The sequence below is a fragment of the Leguminivora glycinivorella genome, chromosome 12, assembly GCF_023078275.1.
Source record: "Leguminivora glycinivorella isolate SPB_JAAS2020 chromosome 12, LegGlyc_1.1, whole genome shotgun sequence".
NCBI lineage: Eukaryota > Metazoa > Arthropoda > Insecta > Lepidoptera > Tortricidae > Leguminivora > Leguminivora glycinivorella.
The window spans coordinates 12989124-13010601 of NC_062982.1; the positions used below are offsets into that span (position 1 = coordinate 12989124).

General features: G+C 35.2%; 3 protein-coding genes across 3 annotated transcripts; 1 reads left to right on the forward strand and 2 right to left on the reverse strand.

Moving 5' to 3' along the window:
- Positions 1–84: 84 nt before the first annotated feature.
- On the reverse strand, positions 85–5444 carry LOC125231995 (pupal cuticle protein C1B-like). The gene is made up of 4 exons (XM_048137603.1): positions 5330–5444; positions 4523–4777; positions 955–1023; positions 85–408 (listed from the first exon to the last, which is right to left on the reverse strand). Exons 1-4 carry the CDS (start codon positions 5339–5341, stop codon positions 211–213), a joined length of 534 nt encoding a protein of 177 aa, XP_047993560.1. The 5' UTR covers positions 5342–5444; the 3' UTR covers positions 85–210.
- Positions 5445–9037: 3593 nt separating this feature from the next.
- Positions 9038–9755, forward strand: LOC125232109 (vitelline membrane protein Vm26Ab-like). Its single transcript, XM_048137724.1, has 2 exons — positions 9038–9121; positions 9493–9755. Exons 1-2 carry the CDS (start codon positions 9110–9112, stop codon positions 9691–9693), a joined length of 213 nt encoding a protein of 70 aa, XP_047993681.1. The 5' UTR covers positions 9038–9109; the 3' UTR covers positions 9694–9755.
- Positions 9756–15761: 6006 nt separating this feature from the next.
- LOC125232188 (pupal cuticle protein C1B-like) lies at positions 15762–16810 on the reverse strand. The gene is made up of 2 exons (XM_048137822.1): positions 16707–16810; positions 15762–16105 (listed from the first exon to the last, which is right to left on the reverse strand). Exons 1-2 carry the CDS (start codon positions 16716–16718, stop codon positions 15836–15838), a joined length of 282 nt encoding a protein of 93 aa, XP_047993779.1. The 5' UTR covers positions 16719–16810; the 3' UTR covers positions 15762–15835.
- Between the last annotated feature and the right edge of the window lie 4668 nt (positions 16811–21478).

Genomic DNA, 21478 nt, shown 5'->3' on the forward strand with positions numbered 1-21478 from the left:
GTTCGTTACGTGACGTTATCCGTCCTAAGATATGTTCTAAGTACGAGAAGGTATATCAAAGATAAAAAAATAAGAAAACGTATAGAGAACTTATAATCCGTGTTTATTCGGCATAATAGTCATATTGAGCGTAGCGTAAGTCATATTTTAAACAATAATTTAGTCTCAAAACAGAATAAATAAATAACTTAAACTCGAGACCAATATTGCTTAGACGTAGTAGGCAGAGTAGGGAGCGTAGGTGTAAGCGGAGTAGGCGAGCGGCGAGTAGGCGGAGTAGGGCGAGTAGGCGACGGGCGCGGAGTAGGCGGCCGCCACGGGCGCCGTGTACGCCGCCGCCACCGGCGCCGCGTAGCTCACCACCAGCGGCTTGGCCGCGGCGAACGCCACCAGGCACGCGAAGATCAGCTGTAGGAAATAAATTGATTGATAATTTACGAGTAAAACTATATTTTTTGGTTTATTTTTCGATGAGTAAATCGTGGTCTGGTGACATCAGTTGATTTTTAGCAGTATTTAGTTAAAAACGGTCAATCAAATCTTGTTACAAAGACCCTAAGTGCGTTTTCACATTATCCGATCCGATATCGGATGGAAGGAATTCAATGGAAAAAATCCAAGATGGCGCCTGTAATGTATGTCCGACATCCGATAATGTGAAAACGCACTATGTATTTATAAACCCGTCGCATACATTTTAAAACACTAGGTTGAAATTTGGAAGCCGTTGAGTTAACTTAGCACGTTAGTTAGGATAGAATCGATTCAAACTTGCATAAAATTTTCAACACTTCATTAATAGTCTCTGACATGTTTTTTTACGAAAAAAGAAAACTGAATAGAGCTAATGTCAAGTTAAGTTTGAAGTCAATAATGTGAATAATGTCAAGTTTGAAGATGGTGTTAATTACTTTATAATATTTAATATGTATGTATGTATAAATTGAAACTTACAATCTTGAACATGTTGATTGTTTGTTTAGACAATGCGTATCTAACACTGATGATAATGTCCCGTCCTGTCTGTTTTATACGATTTTATTTTGACCCCCCATTCTTTTCTTAGCCAATTACAAAAGGGCGTATGTTCAATACAGTTAAATGTGCACATAGGTCGCTTTGAAGTAGTTTGGTAGCATTGTGTTGGCATCGAGCCGGCGCCCGCGCTTCGCGATCGGGACCTCTACGCGACTTGAATAACTTTGATTGCACTATAGATTTGTAATTTACAGGATGATTTAACATTTAAAAACCTTTAGGCTGAAATGTGTTGTAATAATTACTCATTTAGGAATTTTTTGACATCATAATTTTACTGCCGATGAAAAGAAAAGTAACACAGTATTTTTTAAATAATTTTATTAGAATAGAACATTTTAGACAATAAATAGTACATAGAAATCAACAGATTATACCTACATTTATATGAAATATTTGATCAGGCGTATTCCCTCTATAATCTTGATTTTACTCAAGGACAAATGAAAGATGAACTCGAATTCCAATTCCATAAATTGAAATCTACGATTTAATTATCAATTACTTTTACTAAATTCACGCACAGTAAATTATACTAAGTGTTGGTATTTAGCCTAGCGGCAAAGGCGTTTAAACTTATGTACAGTCCGGAGGTCGCAAGTTCAAACGCTAAAGGTTAGTTTTAGTAACATTATCCCAATTGGTATCAATTACAGAATCATCAAATTCTTATTAGCATCGGCAAATGTAGTGACAAGCCTCGGATGATGATTATATACAGGTTTAATATCAGTATCTAAAGGGTGTAAGTACAGGTATGAAACTGTAAATTTTAAAGACAAAACTGAGAAGAACTAGTTAGCTAGCTGCAGGTCTAGCACATGATGGCCGCGGGAGTACCTATGTCGCCGCGAGATAGACTACCTGTCCTTATGTCATTAATACAATTAGACAAAGACGTGTCATCTATCTCGCGGCGACATACTCCCGCGGCCATCATGTGCTAGGCCTATTGTAATCTGGCTTAAAAAGATTAACCAGGAGGACCTAAATTAGTTTATTTGTACACAATTTTGTTGCCAATGTGTTTTCAGTTATGCAGCAGTGTATATTTTATTGTGACACTGATTCTTAACTTACTGACAGTAAGTTCGACTTTAAAAAAATACATCCTGTAGACTCATTCATTGGCAGATTCACAAGTCACAACTCGCCGTCCGATCAAGGTCGCTTGGACCCAGAGTGTGGAACATTCGATCATCGTATGTGAGCGTACCTTTAATTACTCACATCCTTTTTCTAAGGCGGAATATTAAACAGTAACACTGGTAACATTTAGTATTAGTAGACCTTATTTAACTGTACTAAGATACACATTAGCCAGTCAATAAGTGTTGTTGATACTTTAGCTCTGACTGCCGTAGATAGGGACGTTCATGGCGGCCATAATAGTGACCTTGAACTTATAATGTTGTTGTCATTGTCTGTATTGTGTAGCACGTAGTGAAAATAATGGATCCTGGTTTAACTTGTACTTACCGGACCAGGATATGATTATCAAAACAATATGGAATTTTATATTAAGCTCAAAAGTCAAAAATGTCTTTAGATAATAAACCACGAATGCATCATTTCACGCAAGATTCGGTTTACATACCTTCAGTAGATACATGAAGTTTACAAAAGTAAGTGGGATATCATTTTACCAAATGAAACTCAGTCGTGTGGGATATATATAGCCGTTACTTATCATAAATTAATAACTGTATGCGTATGTACATGATAACTTTATTGTACATTTAAATAAAACACATTTTACACAAAAATATACTAGTTAGTCTTTTCATCTACATTGTAAGGTAAAAAGACTAACTTATCCCTAGAACGGATCTGTGGGATGTGTATAATTGAACTTGCAAGCTATTGCACTATGGAAGCTTGGCCAAATAAAAAATAAATAAATGCTCACGTGTGTCTGGTCTGTGCTCTTATTATCTATCAAATAAATTGATTTACTAGAGTTACCACTTATTGTTAGTTTCGAGACCTAAGGATATGTCGAATTTAACGGAAAAAACACGGTGTACATATAGGTTTATGCGTAAGTAATCGTTTTCAAAACATGCAGGCTGGGCCTTTACGCACCTACTGTTTGAAAACAAGTGGTGTTAAGTTCAGTTGTAACTGCTCTCTGTTTTAATTGAAATGAACATCAGTAGTATTTAACCCCCGACGCAAGAATGACGATGTGTTTAATTGTTTATATAAGTTTGACGTGTCTGTCGGTCTGTCTGTGTGTGTGTGTATGTCTGTGGCATCGTAGCTCCCGAACGGATGAACCTATATATGAATATATATTATTTTGACGACCGGTCTGGCGCAGTTGGTAGTGACCCTGCCTGCTACGCCGCGGTCCCGGGTTCGAATCCCGGTAAGGGCATTTATTTGTGTGATGAGCACAGATATTTGTTCCTGAGTCATGGATGTTTTCTATGTATATAAGTATTTATATATTATATATATCGTTGTCTGAGTACCCAGAACACAAGCCTTCTTGAGCTTACCGTGGGCCTCAGTCAATCTGTGTAAGAATGTCCTATAATATTTATTTATTTATATTTTATTTTATATGAAAATAAGATTTAATTAGTTTATTTTTTGTTTGAAAGTTGCATTAGTCGGGAGTGTTCTTACCCATGTTCGGTGGAAATCGGTCCACTATGACGAGGTTTTTGTTTCAAAATTAAAATTTTGTTGACAGGCTATTTTAAGAGAAGAAAAAAAGGAGTATCCATTTAGAAATAAATTCAACATACTTAATTTAAACTTGATGCAGCCAATGAAGTACAACTCAGTACCTTCTCCGGCCTCCGCTTGACTATGCTTAAGTGAAGCCGCCTATTCAAATGGCAAAAATAGACCTATATATTTTATAAAATAGACCTAATGTTATAGGAATAACATTAGTTATAGGAATAACTTATGTGCGGAAAACTTCCAGTGGCCTTATTCGTCATGCATTTATAACTGTCAATATTCGGATCATTATATCAACACTATTCAACAGAGAATATTATCCCATGTTAATTTTTTCACGTCTTGATTCGAACAACTTTAGGTACAACCAAAATTTAAAATAAATCAATTTTGTTTGATTACTAATATACTATTAAGGTTTACAAACCTATTACAATAATATTACAATATTGAACCTGTTCTACATCTTGTCATTTTATCCACATCAACGGGTAATCAACACATGCACATAAAATTTTAAGTAAAGATTATCCAATCAGACACTTAATAGTTTCGTCGGGGTAATTAGGTCTTTAGGAGGACCAATTTGCGTAGCGTTATAGCTCAGTCCTGTATATTGTACTCGATTGTTTGTGACCACTCGTGCTTGGATTATTGGTTTGGTTTATTATGAGACGTTTCAATAAAATGTAACACTTAAAAGGTGCAGAAATAAAAAGTAAGCAATTACAAAACTATTTGGCTTAAAGAGTATTTATTTCATCGTTATCAGTCATCTAATTTCTCATTTACGGAGGTAAGTGAACGCAGGAGCCGTGTAAGCTGCGGCGTAAGGAGAGTACGCAGTGTACGCAGCTGCGACAGGAGCAGTGTATGCGGCAGCAGTGTAAGCGGCGGCAACAGGAGCAGTGTAAGCGGCGGCAACAGGGGCAGTGTACGCCGCAGTGTATGCAACAGGTGCTACTGCTGGGACCGCGGAGTACGCCACGGAGTGGATGCCTGGCTTAGCCGCGGCGACGGAGAGAATAGCAACGAAAGCCACCTGTGTACATAAATAAATAACTTTAATGAAAATAATACAAGCAGTAAATAATTAATATGAAGGTAATTAAATCGATGCCTCCAACAAAAACTCTGTGGATATCTGAATTGCAAATATTTAACAACATTGTGTATGTATTTTTGACATATTGGTCCTTTAGAACTTGACTGTACATATCGATTAAGCAACCATCAATATCAATAACATAAACATATTGGTTTCCTAGGAAGTGACTAGGTTTGATTCTTCTTCTTCTACGTCGAAACCTCATAACTGAGGGTCGTGACCACCATAAGTCGCTGTATGTTGCGTTGGTTTGATTCTAATTGAAGTTCAGTACGTGACAATAATGACGTCAGAAACGTTAAACATTTGCTCTGCTCTAATAAGCAATTCAAAGACGTCACCGACGTAAAATCCCGGCCCATATCGTGTACTCCCATTACTTTATGATTTCTCGAACTTTGTTTAGAAGAAGACGTGATCGGCATACAACACTTCTAAGAAATATATCCTTTCGTCTATGGCATGATATTATAGCTTTGTATTTACCAGCTTGAACATGTTGGTTGATTTGAGTTTTTGCTTTGGTGGTTGAAGAGTGAATGATGTCTGGGGTAGTGTGTGGCCGGTTTAAATACCTGATTACACACTGAATGAGATTTCGAGACAATACGAGGGGCGGCTTACGCATCGGTGGTGCTCCGATGCGTAAGCCGCCCATTAAAGATAGACATCTTGGATGCATTCGTACCACAGCGAACCAAGAATATAATTTTATTGAAAACTACGATAATTATCTTCTATTTTATATCTTAACTCATATTATATAATAGAAACTAAACTTCATATCGATCGTTTTTATGGTGAATACAAAAAATATTTAAAAATAAAAGTAACCTAAGTAAACCTATATATTTAATTATTTTACACAATGAGTTTGTGAGCATTACATAAACAGCATCAAGGAAATAATCCCTTTGAGACCACACAGCAATTTTCGATATCATTACAATTACAATTAACAATATTTTAAAACATCTTAACACATTAATTTATACAAACGTGTAATAAATAACAAAGGAAACCCCAATAAATCTTTCTTAATGTTAGTAAATCAAGAACCTATCTAAAACTCTTAATTCTAAAAAACTTTTTAATACTGTTGTTTTATCACTAAAACTCTAATCTTTTTTCTTGGTTCGTTGTTGCATTGCCCGATAACTTGGGCATGCAGGTCCGGTCGCATTGCATCAGAGGTTACCCCGCACGTGCCCGTGGTGACAATCCTCGCTATAGCAATTGAGCAACTACCTGGAGGTCAATGTGTCTATTCAGCCCATACCATAAAGAGTCATTGAAGAGTTTATTTACCCAGGAGCGTGATATGACGGTTTCAATGGACGTTTTGAAACACAACTCCAGTTATAGTATGATTAATTGTCGCAGCTTTTGTTGATAACTATCTTTTTGTTATCTTGTTAAAATTATATTTAGATACAAACAGTTAAGTTTATCTCGTCTTACTGCTAGTGCTACAGCCTGGGATCCGCTTGACAACTAATCTAAAAAAATAGTAAAGATATTATTTTTTTAAAAAGCAACTGTGATTTTAGATTCCTAACTATACTAAGTTCTCGATATGATTTTATTTTATAATTATGGTGCAGCAAAAGTAAAGGTTAACCCCTTATGCGTAGGTAGAAATGCCGCATTTAAAATGTCAAAAATGGATTATCTATTAGGTTAGTTGCTCGTGCCTATATGTCGATTTTCTATTTAATTTATTTCAGAATGATTTCAGTAATATCTTTTGAACTTTTAATGAGTTTACCAATACTTGACAAAGTTGAATAATTAATTACTTTCACAAAATTATATTATTTTTAATATACTTAAGAATATTCATGGCATCATGCCAAAGGTTGATAGTTTTTCATATTTTATTTTAAGTTTATTTGCATTTACTTTTGAATTAATAGTTAGGTTACTTAGGTTTAATAATTAAGTATATTCATTTGTACATATGTACTCGTATTGTCTATTGAAATAAATAAAGAATATTGAGCTAATAACAGTAGAGGTTAAAAATGTCTTTAGTTTCAGTGCTGGGTTTTAGTCCCGGTGAGCGCATTTATGTGTGTTTATGAACACAGATGTTCGGTCCTGTGTAGTGTATATTTGATATGTATGGAAGATATGTATGATTTGTAAGAAAATATATGTGTTTGGGTCCGCTGTTCACTTTTTCCATACATTTTCCGTGATCTCGCTATCGCTAGTAACATGTTTTGAGCACACGGTAGTCACTCAGAAGGTACGTCAAATTTTCAAATCAGTCAACCTTCTGACCGAAATAGCTAAATAGAAAACGGAACTTCATTTTGTTGAACAATATGGAGTTGTAATAATAGATTGTCGAATTAGTTTGATATTATTAGTAATTTCTAAGTATCGCCATCACGTGTTTCGTTCAAGCGAATGGCGACTATCAAATAACAGAAAGTTGTAGGTACAATACAATACAATACAAATATTCTTTATTGTTCACCAATATAACAAGATTACATCACATAACTTTAATTAACTATGGTAGACAACAGGCGGTCTTATCGCTAAAGAGCGATCTCTTCCAGACAACCTTTGGGTAGTGGAGACAAGACACAAAAAACCGGCCAAGAGCGTGTCGGGCCACGCTCAGTGTAGGGTTCCGTAGTTTTCCGTAATTTACTCAAAAACTACTGAACCTATCAAGTTCAAAACAATTTTCCTAGGAAGTCTTTATAAAGTTCTACTTTTGTGATTTTTTTCATATTTTTTAAATATATGGTTCAAAAGTTAGAGGGGGGGGGGACGCCCTTTTTTTCCTTTAAGAGCGATTATTTCCGAAAATATTAATATTATCAAAAAACGATCTTAGTAAACCCTTATTCATTTTTAAATACCTATCCAACAATATATCACACTTTGGGGTTGGAATGAAAAAAAAAATCAGCCCCCACTTTACATGTAGGGGGGGTACCCTAATAAAACATTTTTTTCCATTTTTTATTTTTGCACTTTGTTGGCGTGATTGATATACATATTGGTACTAAATTTCAGCTTTCTAGTGCTTACGGTTACTGAGATTATCCGCGGACGGACGGACGGACGGACGGACGGACGGACAGACAGACATGGCGAAACTATAAGGGTTCCTAGTTGACTACGGAACCCTAAAAAACAACTGATTTGAAAATACATACATACATAGGTACATGTGATACAAACATCAAAATATCATTATTCTAACAATTAACACGAAAATTAGTGGTAATATTTTGGTGACATTTTGCCATACTAAAGTTAGAATTTATTTAATAAGTAACGCACTCAATAGATACAGGATACTAGGACTAGGGTACATAACGTAATTTTTTTTAATTTCGAATTTTGAGTTATAATTTTGATAATCTTATGTATGATTTATATGTATTAAGTAGTCGAATTCTAGCTAACACTTTAATTCTAGCCTGCACGTTTTCTCGTGGGAAATATATTGTTTAAATAAACAACGCTGCTTTCCCCATTTACAGCGATCATAATAATATTTAGTTTTACGCCCAGAATAGTTACATGTTTCGTCCTTGTGATATAGAAATTTGGAACTTGAGTAAATAGGTACCATTCTAAATAAGTTACTCTTTGAAACTTTAGAATCGGATACTGATGAAATCCTACGTGATTTAGGTAAGCAAACTGCGTCATCAAATTTAGTAATATTTGAATATAGTTTTCTTTAAATATTGTAGAAACTTAAAATAATATTGCATTCTTTTTTTTTCATCTACTAAAATTAGATCCTAATAATTAATCAGAAAATTTGATTGTTTATATATTGTTGAATCAAGTTTACTTGGTACACAATATATAGTATGAACAGCAATTCGGAACGGGACAAATTTTTGACATATTTTTACTGCGTCGACGGTCGTAAATCGTAATAACTGTGTCTGGTTAGACAATATAAATTTAAATGAAGAATATTTTGAAATTCAGCGACTTCCTTCTACGTCCTAGAACATCACTTTTGTGTGTGAGATAAGTTTAAAGAATATATTAATTTCTTGTCTATCTGAACTACATTTAATGACCCTAGATCAGCTGTTCCATTAAGAGGATAATGTTGATGCGCGGGCGCTGGTATCTCATCGTGATTCTTGGGACGTGCGGCCCGCGAGGGCCCTGGTTGCAAGCGTTCGGCCTTCGTCATTCACTATAAAATTTACTGTGCACGGTAATTGGGCATCACTCAGCTCAGAAGTAGCACTGTGAAACAAACAAACCAACAAAATGTTCAAACTGGTGAGTATGCATTGTTTGTTGTTTGTGATAATTTAATTTAACGCTCGCTACAATTTTAATGAATCAGACAGACTCATGATCGAGACACGTATGCTGTGTAGAATATTTTGTTTACATACCATTTAAAAAATTGAGATCCAACAAACTCATATATTTATGTATAAAGCTTAAATCGTTACATTCAGTTCCTGATGGTTTTCTCAACAATTGTCTTTAACCCCTCACTGAAAACATGAAACTGTTGATTGACATTTTCAACACAAGAAAAAAAGGGCAAAATCTGTCTATAAAAGTTCCTAATCTTTAAAAACCCTTTATTAAGTGTGTTCATAAGAAATAATTCAAATGTTTAATAATGGTTTCTTCTGCAGTTCATCTTCGCGTGCCTGGTGGCGTTCGCCGCGGCCAAGCCGCTGGTGGTGAGCTACGCGGCGCCGGTGGCGGCGGCGTACACGGCGCCCGTGGCGGCCGCCTACTCCGCGCCCGTCGCCTACTCGCCCTACTCCGCCTACTCGCCGCTCGCCTACTCCGCTTACACCTACGCTCCCTACTCTGCCTACTACCTGCGCTGAAGTGTTCTAAAACTGAATTGGCTATAATATGTGAATAAATCCATGACAATTTGCTAATAATATGTATTTGTTTTTAATCTATTTATACCTATACAGCAAACACAAATAATTAAATGAACCTATTTCATTACATGAAACAGCCAACAGACAGTCTTAAATTTCATAATCTTAAACAATCATAATCTTATGAAATCAGATCGAGTGCCTTGCCACACACACCCTTAAAATTCAGATTATTCGCAATCTGTCAGATCAATCTGAAAAAAATCATAATCTTAAAAAATAAGACTGCGTGGACAGTTGCGAAATTGTATGTACCTAAATCCGTGCACTCGATCTGATTTCATAAGATTATGATTTTTTTAAGATTATGAAATTTAAAACTGTCTGTTGTCGGCCTTAACACACCAAAGTTCTAAAAATGATCAAACGCCATTTTCTTTGTAAGACCATCAACAATAGTACATTATAGATTACAACAGCGGAAAAGAGGAATTTCTAAACGAATGACGATAAATTGTTTTAAATCGACACTTGTTACGAATTCCCTCTTTACACGTGTATAGATGGCGCCACAAAAAATGCCTTGTTGCCATCGATTATTTGTAGATTGGCGTTAAGTGTCACTTTCGAGCCGTATAACTTTATGTCAAAAGTGTCACTTAACGTCATCTACATGTATAATCGAAAGCTACAAGATATTTTTTTTGTGGCGCCATCTATGTGTGGTGTAGTGTGTGCGCCTTCGTAGGCGGTCGTATTTTAATGTATGGGATGGTATGATCTTCTTATATTTAATCTATGGCATGACCCAAACTGCCCTTAAGGTAAGTAAATGTTTTTCCATGTATAAAATAATGTTAACTCTCGAATGCTAGTTTTTTGACAAAATCGCATGGAAGGGAAAATAATTTATATTTATTTACTAATTACTGAAACGGTTTCTAGTTTTTTAGGTAGAATAAATAATATGTACATAAATATTATAGGACATTCTTAATACATATTGGCTGAGTCCCACAGTAAGGTCAAGAAGGTTTGTTTTGAGGGTACGTAGGTACTAAAATAACGATGTACATAATATACAAATATCTGTGCTCATCATACAAATAAATAGGTACCCAAAAGTACTGGGATTGCAGTTTAGCAGGCAGGGTTTGCGGGCTACGCCACACCGGTCGTCCGAAGAATATCTTAACATTAAATGTAGCTTTAAGCCTTAGGAACAATAGGTATATGTACTAGAAAATAAAAATATAAAAGAAGAAGACCGGAATGATCAAGTTCCAAATTAAGATATTTTAAATACCTAGGTACTTTTTAGGGTTCCGTAGTCAACTAGGAACCCTTATAGTTTCGCCATGTCTGTATGTCCTTCCGTCCGTCCGTGCGTCCGCGGATAATCTCAGTGACCGTTAGCACTAGAAAGCTGAAATTTGGTACCAATATGTATATCAATCACGCCGACAAAGTGGTAAAATAAAAAGTGAAAAAAAAATGTTTTGTTAATACCCCCCTACATGTAAAATGGGGACAGATTTTTTTTTTTCATTCCAACCCCAACGTGTGATATATAGTTCGATAGGTATTTGAAAATGAATAAGGGTTTACTGGAATCGTGTTTTGATAATATAAATATTTTCGGAAATAATCACTCCTAAAGGAAAAAAAGTGGGTCCCCCTCCTCTAACTTTTGAACCATATATTTAAAAAATATGAAAAAAATCACAAAAGTAGAACTTAATAAAGACTTTTTAGGAAAATTGTTTTGAACTTGATAGGTTCAGTAGTTTTTGAGAAAAATACGGAAAACTGTATGGTAACTGTAACTACGGAACCCTACACTGAGCATAGCCCGACACGCTCTTGGCCGGTTTTTTTTAATTAGCCTCTTTTGTGTCCCACTGCTGCTGGGCAAATGCCTCCCCTTGTTTGCTCCACTCGACTCTGTTGTCGGCGTTTTCCCAACATTTTGGGTAGAATGCGTCCAGGTCGTCCCGCCATCTCCTGCACGGGAAGCATGGTAGCGCGATAGACGATAAAATATCAGGCCGTCCCTATCGCACTATTAGTAAGTGCGATAGGGACGGCCAGATGTTTTATCATTTATCGCGCGACCATGCTTCCCGTGCTAGGTATAGGTACTATATAACATTATATTTTTTTGGGTAAAATTACTTGCATTGCAACAGTATAAAAATACCGAATTTATAACATACCATATTATATTCGTACAAAATACTTTATATCATAAGAATTGCTTCATTGAATTTTCCCGAGGTGCCTAAATAATTACTTCACTCATATAGTCACATTTTAACAAGCCTTTGAATTCTTTGAAATGAGTTCGTTCATGTGGTTTTATTAAATACTGGGAAGTCCTCACTTCAAACTCTGGAAACGTTTCCGCTTCCAATGGTATTATGTTTTCCCCTCACTAGCTCGGAAACACGTGTTTTGTCCTTTAATACCAGCGGGTAAAAACGCATTTTATCCACTAGTGGGTAAAGTAATTTGACCTTGAATAAAGTCAAATTAACTGCTTTAAAATTGATAAAAGTAGATGAATCTAGTAATAAAGATGATTTACCACCTGTGGAACTGCTGGAAGCAGTGATAAACGCATTTTTTGCGTTGTAGTTTCCTCGCTATAGTGAGGGGAAAAGTTTTGTGTTACACTCGAGTGCAAATGTATTTTACTTCTCGTGTGTTAAAAAACTCGCAAGTTCAGGATTCTATTCTCGAACCACTCGCTTCGCTCGTGGTTCAACTATAGAATCCTTTCACTTGCTCGTTTTTCAATTCCACACTCGGCGTTAAGAGGCCGTCAATATAGAAAGTAGAAAATCGTAAAATTGGTAGTTTTCTACGTCCGGTTTTAGTTTCAGTATATACTTATTGATAAGAAAAACACTTGTTTTAAACAGCGCGTATTCTTATCTACAAAATCAGTAGTTAACATCAAGGAAAAGTTACTCCCTGAATTAATTATGATTTTTTTCCTGACGCTAGTTTAAGAAAACCCGCAAATAGTGCTCACGTCTGAGTGAGCTGAGCTCAATTTTGTATACTTTAGGCTGCTAAAATTGATGTTGTCGCATTACTTATATCCTAAACTAAAAATTCAGTAGTTTACATGTGTGTTATCATGCTACTAAAATACAGTAAATGGAAGTTAAACGACATCAATATTTGTCTAAAAATACTTCGAATCAAATGGCAATTACTTCGAAAACCTTTTAGGCAAACAAAAGGCTTTCTTGATAATTAAAAACTTTAAGTATGTGTATGCAAAATAGTGTGTAGTACAAATCAGGAAACACTTCCAATTTTAGATACATACTTACTTAAAGTTGTAACTAAAATGCGGTCGGCCCCTGTCGGCATCTTCATAAATTTGAATATGTACGACCGTGTTTTAGTTTTAAAATAATGTTATTTTATAAGCTAGATAACTGGACTACAGAATTATTACCTTTTCATATTTTTACTTACAAAGAGAACGAATAAAATCAATGTTGAATATAAACTTTCGTAAATTTTCCATACAAACGTCAAAATTGCGAACAGATTCTATTGAGTCAGACGCCCGATCGGGCTCGTTCGGAGCGGACGTGTCGCCAAATTTGCTCCAATGACATTTGTTTTTGACACTGGAAATCATATACGGATACAAAAAGATTGCCAGTGCTATGAATGTATTCAAAAGTAATAAGGTAAATAAATATGGTCACGTCTAAAAGAGTCTCAGTTTAAAATCGTTTTTTTTTGTGTTGTTTACTACTTATTATTGTTGAGAAATAAAAAATATATGTAACTTTAATACAATGATAAGAAATATAGGTATTTTTTGTCTTCTAAACTTTATTAAAATGAAAGAGTTTTAAAATTAATTTTAACTCGTTGGACTTTATTTTCATTATACTGGTCACATTATTTAGTGAGTCAGTGTGTGTAACATTCTCTACCGCGAAGAGACATTCAGTGTGGCGTATGAAAAAACTAACAGAACTAATCATTATAATTATATTCTATAAACGATTATTTACGTAAATGGCGAAATTATTAATTGTAATAATATATTATCTTATCACAAAATTGTTCTGTATGACTTACCTTCTTACGTTCAATATAATTTTTAAATGGTGTTTGCACACGGGGCACGTAACCTTAGATTCAGACAACTTTAACTAAATTTTGAAAATTATTATTTTAATGAAGAATTCTATATATGGCAACAATTTTACACGTAAACTGACTGTCAACCTCTGTTCATACATAACCTCAACCTTTGTCTCAGTGCATTTATAACGGATGTTATAATGGCTAAACCGATCAGGAACAGTGAATTATTTTAATTCATTCGGAAAAGGGTTTAACCATTTATAATTAGAATAAACGAAGCACTGTTTTTTACACCAGAGTTGTTTTGATTTTATATGGTGTTTGCACAAATTTATTTTGAAAAATAATCGGAGTCAATTCGTGTGAGATGGTAACACTAAATTGACACTGTCCGTAATCTAAACACGCGGCAGCGTGTCAAGCCAAGTTCAAGTAACCGAACTGGCAGACAACATCGTGTGTAATATTACACGAACTATTTGGAGCCTCTATGGGCGTCCTCACAACAAAAACTATTTCACATAAACGTCTTAAATTTGGCTCTTATATTGATATTTGTGACATACATACCCGTCATACAGTTTTTACTAGTACGGAGGAATTGTTTCCTACCCTATTTTTATGTACAACATACCCACTGTAAAGTTATAATTATTTACTAAGGAAATAAATAAATAAATAAATTGAATACATATTATGTGCCTGTCGTGATTGTTTCACCGGATGGTCTGATCGGAAGATTAGACCATTTCGTTGGATCTCCTTCTTGTTTATGTCTTATTATTTGTAACGTTTATTTTGTGTGTGTGTTAACGAATAAATTAATTATATTCTATTCTATTCTATTATAAAAGTTATAAGAAATGATATTTTATGTCATCAATTGTCATAAAACATTTTGAGGACTGCCATTGAACTTTTTTTTTTTTTTTTTTTTTTTTTTTCTCTTTATTTAGAGAGAGAACTTGGCACCCGTTTAGATCTCACTGCTTTTGTCGTTGACGCCAACAACCAAGGCATCTATAATATTGAACTTGGCTCATATTTCCCTTTTTTGGTTTTGATGGGATTTTAACGTTACAACTGATCTTCAGTGAAACTATAGACCTGTCTTAAGTTCCTCTCACTTAGGTCACTGACCTCTTCCAGTAAATTGCGGTAGTGTGCGAAAAGTATGTTGGTGAGTGTGACGTGCGTTAGTGTGTGTAAATGGGGTAATTTGACAGATACTGAATTTTTACCCATCGTGACGGGCTCTTAAAATACAACTGTGCCCCCTTGTATAACAAATAACTATTAAACTGATAATAATTTGTTTCCAAGAATGATGTATGAATCTTACCTACACCATAGAGGATTGTAAGGGAAGAGTTGTAACTCCATACATCAGCAAATGCGAGTTATTTGTATAGGCATCAAGCTTCAATCACGCGTCAAATAGCGTGAATTATTAGTACCACTACTCGATACTAGGTGTCAAAAGTGTCTCGTCTGCCAAAAATGTAATATTAGAACAGTTTACAACTTATATTACAAGCAGAAGAAATTGAAAACAGAACACTGATTAATACTATTGTAATATTATAGCTAAAAATTGTTGAGCGTTTTGTTCGTCGCGACATCTATTGACAAGTAGCAGTACTGATAATTTACGCTAGTTGACGCGTGATTGTCGCTAGATGTCACTATAAGCCTACAACTCTTCCCTTACTTATTCCTCTATGCCTACACGTTCTGTGTCACTTATTGGTAACTTATTACATAGTAATCGGTGCCTATGTAAAAGGCCAAGGGTAATTCATTTAAGGGATGAGAGTATTTGTTCAGTCAGTTAGGATGTTACCAACTGTTACGTTTATTAAACATGCTGAATGTCGTACTATCAATCTTTAAATTTGATATGCTTAAAAAATATTTGTCACTTGATAAGGAAATAAAATAAGTTAGTTAAATGCAATTCTGAATGGTAACGCATTGTTTATTGTTTAGCTGTTTCGTAATTACACTTTAAAACAAATCAACGGCGGAGGTAGTAGGAGTAAGGAGAGGCATAACCATAAGCGGAGAGCGCCGAAATAGGAGCGGTGAAGGCACTGCTGTACGCGAAAGGAGAGTAGCCTGAAACAGGTCCAGTGTAGGCAGCGGGCGCGGTGTAAGCTGCAGTGTAGGCTGGGGCAGTGTATCCTGTAGTGTAGGCCGGGGCAGTGTATGCTGCAGTGTAGGCCGGGGCAGTGTATAGCACACTGGGCTTAGCAACAGCGACGGCTAGGAAGCAGGCGGCAATCAACTGCAAAAACATTTACTAAATATAAGCAATAAACCATAAATATATAAACATATTCATAGATAAACGGCATAGGCAGAACTACTTTTAAAGTTGTTAAATATTTTATACTGTTAAATATAATTTATGCTTTGGTGAAGGAAAACATCGTGAGGAAACCGGACTAATTCCAATAAGGTCTAGTTTACCCTTCGGGTTGGAAGGTCAGATGGCAGTCGCTTTTGTAAAAACTAGTGCCTACGCCAAATCTTGGGATTTGTTGTCAAAGCCGACCCCAGGCTCCCATAAGCCGTGGCAAAATGCCGGGATAACGCAAGGAGGATGATGATGATGAAATATAATTTATGCCCAGACGTCTAAATATTTTACAAGGATGCTTCTAAATGTCTTAACATTATACAAAACAGGTTCCGAAGTTTCAAGAACTTTGAGTAGTTAATTAGTTAAGCCAATTTTACTCTTAAATAAACAAACAACGTCTAGCCGATAATTCTATATTTAGCATAAGGGCTAGCACTGAAACAGAGAAAATAAGACCTGTTTGTCTATTTTAATTCTGTAAATTACTTAGCAAGAAAATTATCAACACATTATATCAACTTACAAGCTTGAACATTTTGATATTTTTTTATTTATTAAAACAAATTGAGCAAGTATTGACGACCGAAGACATGAGTGTGATGTGCTAATGTCTGGGGTGGCGTGCCATTTTATACGTTTACTTTTGTATCAGCCGGTATGGAGAAATAGCCTTGTGGGACCTGGTTGGAATAATAATTTACGGCTTCTGCCCAATCCGGCCACCTCGGAGCGGGGTGAAACTAATCAACAATGGCCGTGTATAATTAAAAGTTTTGTGTCACATCTTCGTTATGGATATGACGAATAGTCTGGTAACTATAAAAAGAAATGTCTAGGATGTATTAAAATAGTTTTAGTTATATACTCGTACCATCATCCTCCTTCCGTTATCCCGGCATTTTCCACGGCTCATGGGAGCCTGGGGTCTGCTTTCACAACTAATCCCAAGGTTTGGCGTAAGCACTAGTTTTTACGAAAGCGACTGCCATCTGACCCTCCAACCCGAAGGGTAAACTAGACCTTATTGTAATTAGTCCGGTTACCTCACGATGTTTTCCTTCACCGAAAAGCAACTGGCAAAATATCAAATGACATTTCGCACATAAATTCCGAAAAATTCATTGGTGCGAGCCGTGGTTCGAACCCGCGACCTCCGGAACGAAAGTCGCACGTACTTACCGCTAGGCTACCAGCGCTTAGTTTTAGTTATATACTCGTATGTATTCCAAAAAAAACCAGTCTGTTAGGAATATTTTCGTAAGTAATTAAATATCTTATGGCTTCACCCATTGTCGAAATTGATTGTTTACGGAACATAGCAATTACCTACAAGTTTATTTCAGGCATCAACCAAAGCCAAAATAACAAAATCGATAAATTGATGTCGGGATTTTATGATTGAATTAAAAGTTAAGCCAAATATCAGTGGTATAAAATATTAAAAAAATACCTCGAATAGCTGAAGTATCGAATGAGCTGTCACTAGCAGTATTTTCGGACCGAAAAAACATACTCCCATCTTAAATTCCAGCAACGCACCTACATCCCCTTTTTAGGGTTCCGTAGTCAACTAGGAACCCTTATAGTTTCGCCATGTCTGTCTGTCCGTCCGTCCGTCCGTCCGCGGATAATCTCAGTAACCGTAAGCACTAGAAAGCTGAAATTTGGTACCAATATGTATATCAATCACGCCAACAAAGTGCAAAAATAAAAAATGGAAAAAATGTTTTATTAGGGTACCCCCCCTACATGTAAAGTGGGGGCGGATATTTTTTTTCATTCCAACCCCAACGTGTGATATATTGTTCGATAGGTATTTAAAAATGAAGAAGGGTTTACTAAGATCGTTTTTTGATAATATTAATATTTTCGAAAATATTCGCTTCTAAAGGAAAAAAAAGTGCGTCCCCCCCCCTCTAACTTTTGAACCCTATGTTCAAAAAATATGAAAAAAATCGCAATAGTAGATCTTTATAAAAACTTTCTAGGAAAATTGTTTTGAACTTGATAGGTTTAGTAGTTTTTGTGAAAAATACGGAAAACTACGGAACCCTACACTGAGCGTGGCCCGACACGCTCTTGGCCGGTTTTTAATACCTAATTTAGAAAAATCTCAGGTGTTTCTTCTTCAAAATTTATTTATCTATATTCGTCTACGTCTGTTTTATTTGGGTACTGTAACTAAACCACCTCCCTCACTCACTTTACAGATCAGATTGTCAATGTCAACAATCGGTCCATGTGAATATAGTTTTGTAAATAAGTTTTTTCCAATATGTTGTGCATCGAATAATAATGAATTTTATGAGTGATGATGCGACTATACATGTGATTAAGCATCACAGATATTATTTATTAAAATATTCAATGAAATCCCGAAGAAAATATGCACCAAAAAGTTGGCCAAAGGAAAGTACATTTTGCCATAAGTTTTATATGTAATAACGAGCCCCTTTCCTCGTCATAGACGCTTGTTCTGTTACAGTACCTTTTTTTAAAATGACCTACTCATTTAATTCCCACCATCCTGCATCCGATTAAATAAAAGTGTGTAATTTTCAGAAGTGAAATACTACCTATTAGGCACGTAGGTACTTTACTTACTATATGTTAGAGTCGAAATGTATATGTCGGGGAACTACGAAAATTATGATTATAAAGTCCTGTAGGTAGATCATGAAAATCGTAGGCCTCAAGTGAAAATCAATTTCTCGTCCTCTGAGCCGATGGGGGTCCTATTTCTAGGCAGTCTTCCCTGCGGGCATCGGAACCAAGCTAGCTATCCTGCCTGTCTATCGTTTACTGCCGTCAAAACATTACACGGAAACTTTACGATCGGCCGCTGACGTAGTACCTACGTACTAGCGTGCGTAGTAGCCAAAATTTTAGGTAATTATGAAGGTACCTAAATACAACCTGGCAACAAATTATAGAAATTATATAGCGGCAACATTGCAGAGTTGTTTTTCTTACCTATCAGAAATTTAAAGGGGCGACCTACGATTTTTTTGACAGGCAGTAGTACTAGTACTAGTAGTACCTACAATACCTACATACATATACATGTATACCCATTGCCCATATATGTACATTTTTTGTGTCTGGAAAGAGAATAATTGTGTACATTTCCATAATCAGTATGAGGCCAACTGAAATGTTCTGAACTCTAAAGACGCCTCTGCTCGGACTCCTCTTTCCGCACAGACTTCAAATGTTTATTTTGTCCTAGTTGAAATGATTAAAAACTCTCAAAGTGAGGAATTATTTCACCACTGAGAGATTACCAACAAATACCTATACGTAAACTGCGTATTAAGAAAGTAATTTAAAACGAGACGAACACTTGATTAAGCTTTATCACCGTAATGAAAGACCACGGGTAGTTATGCCTAATCGCCTGTGCAGAACGCCGCTCGATATAAACATATGCAGGGCGTTGTATAGGCCACATTGTGAAGGATGCTGGTTCAAAATGTAAGTAACAAAATTCACCACCTTGTAAGTAACAAAGTGTAAGATAATTCATTCATTGTTGATTTTTTATGTAACGGTTTGTGTTATCATTTATTTTCCTTGTGGAATGTTGCACAAAAAATATTATGAGTAAATAAGAACTGTAAAGTAGGTAATATTAGTAGTATATACTAGTATTGTAGTCCACAAAATTTGCTTGTCTATTTTTTTTTATACTTAGGTAGAGCATTATTAGCATCTATTTTAAAGCTTTGTAATTTAAAGCGAATAAAACTATTGCCAGTTATTTTCTACTGCTTAAAATAACACACGTATACCTAATTTACTTGTCACAATACACACACACACACACACACACACACACACACACACACACACACACACACACACACATACATGATAGTTGTGTCATGCGCACTAATTAATTATATTAACCATCAATCGTAAACTTGTAATTTTTTTTTTAAATAAATTACTACACTATCTGGTGAATATAAACTTCTACCCCCATATTAGAGTAGGCACAAACATAATCTGGCGCCACCGGAACGTTCAGAACTACACATACACAAAACAAGCCCAAAAATGATGGCTATCAAAATATATAATAATAAACTTAGTGACGATATTAAAACTCAGACATCACACAAACAATTTAATAACGAATTGAAGAATTTATTACTAAGTAAGTGCTACTATAAACTTAATGATTTTTTGGATGAAAAGAATGATGATTATGAATGCTATTAGTTTTAGTTCAAATTTACACACGCCAATTTAATTAATATAATTTTAATCTTATTTTATTTTCTTACCCTCTTAATTGAATATTCTGTGACATATTATCTATTTTGGTATCTTACGTAGCAATTTCAAGTGACATTCATAATTTTAATTTTAATTCTTTTTTGACATACCTACCTTTGTGTCCTATTTCATTATTTCCTATTATATACTTTTACATAATTACCTTGCTAAAATTCAATATTGTAATATTATAATCGATTCAATACCTAGCATAATTTAGATTTAAGACTTGCTGTACCCTGTCAGGGTCCATGTGAAACCAATATAAATATGTAACACCTAGATGTAACCATGGATGCAATAAAGAAATTATTATGAATTATTATTATTAGTGCGTTTTTACATTAACCGATCCGATATCGGATGTAGGACCGATATCCCATACATTATGCCGCCATCTTGTTGATTGATTTTTTCCTTTGTAATCCTTCCGACATCCAATATCGGATCGGATAATGTGAAAACGCACTTAGTCGTAAAGTCGTAACTACCTATTTTTATTTAATTCCGTGCTACGCTCTGGTAAATGAGATATAACAAAATATAGATTTAATTATCAGTTGGGCACAGAAATGTTTTTATTTACAAAATTTAATTTAATTATCATAACCTATTTTATGTGCCGTCCGTTCTGCCTGTAAAAATGGAGTCAAGCATGTTGAAGACAATGGCAACCGCAACGCCTAATTCAAAAAAACTAAATTGCTCGTAAAACTTGAGGACCAAGTATGACTCATTACAAAGGCCTAGCAGGTAATTATCAGAAAGTGTAGGTTAGTAACTAATTTCAATTTTGAATAGGTTACATCATATATCTGCATAAAAGGTTTACCCGACGAGTATACCTCCATATGAATGTTTTTTGTATCTGCGTAGTCATTATTTTATTTCTAAATAAATATCAACATAAAATAAAATTATAGGTACATTAAATCCTTAAAAAGTTGAATCTTCATTACTTCTAAATACCTACTTCATTATTACCAAAATAGTAGAATCAAAACGATGTAAAGA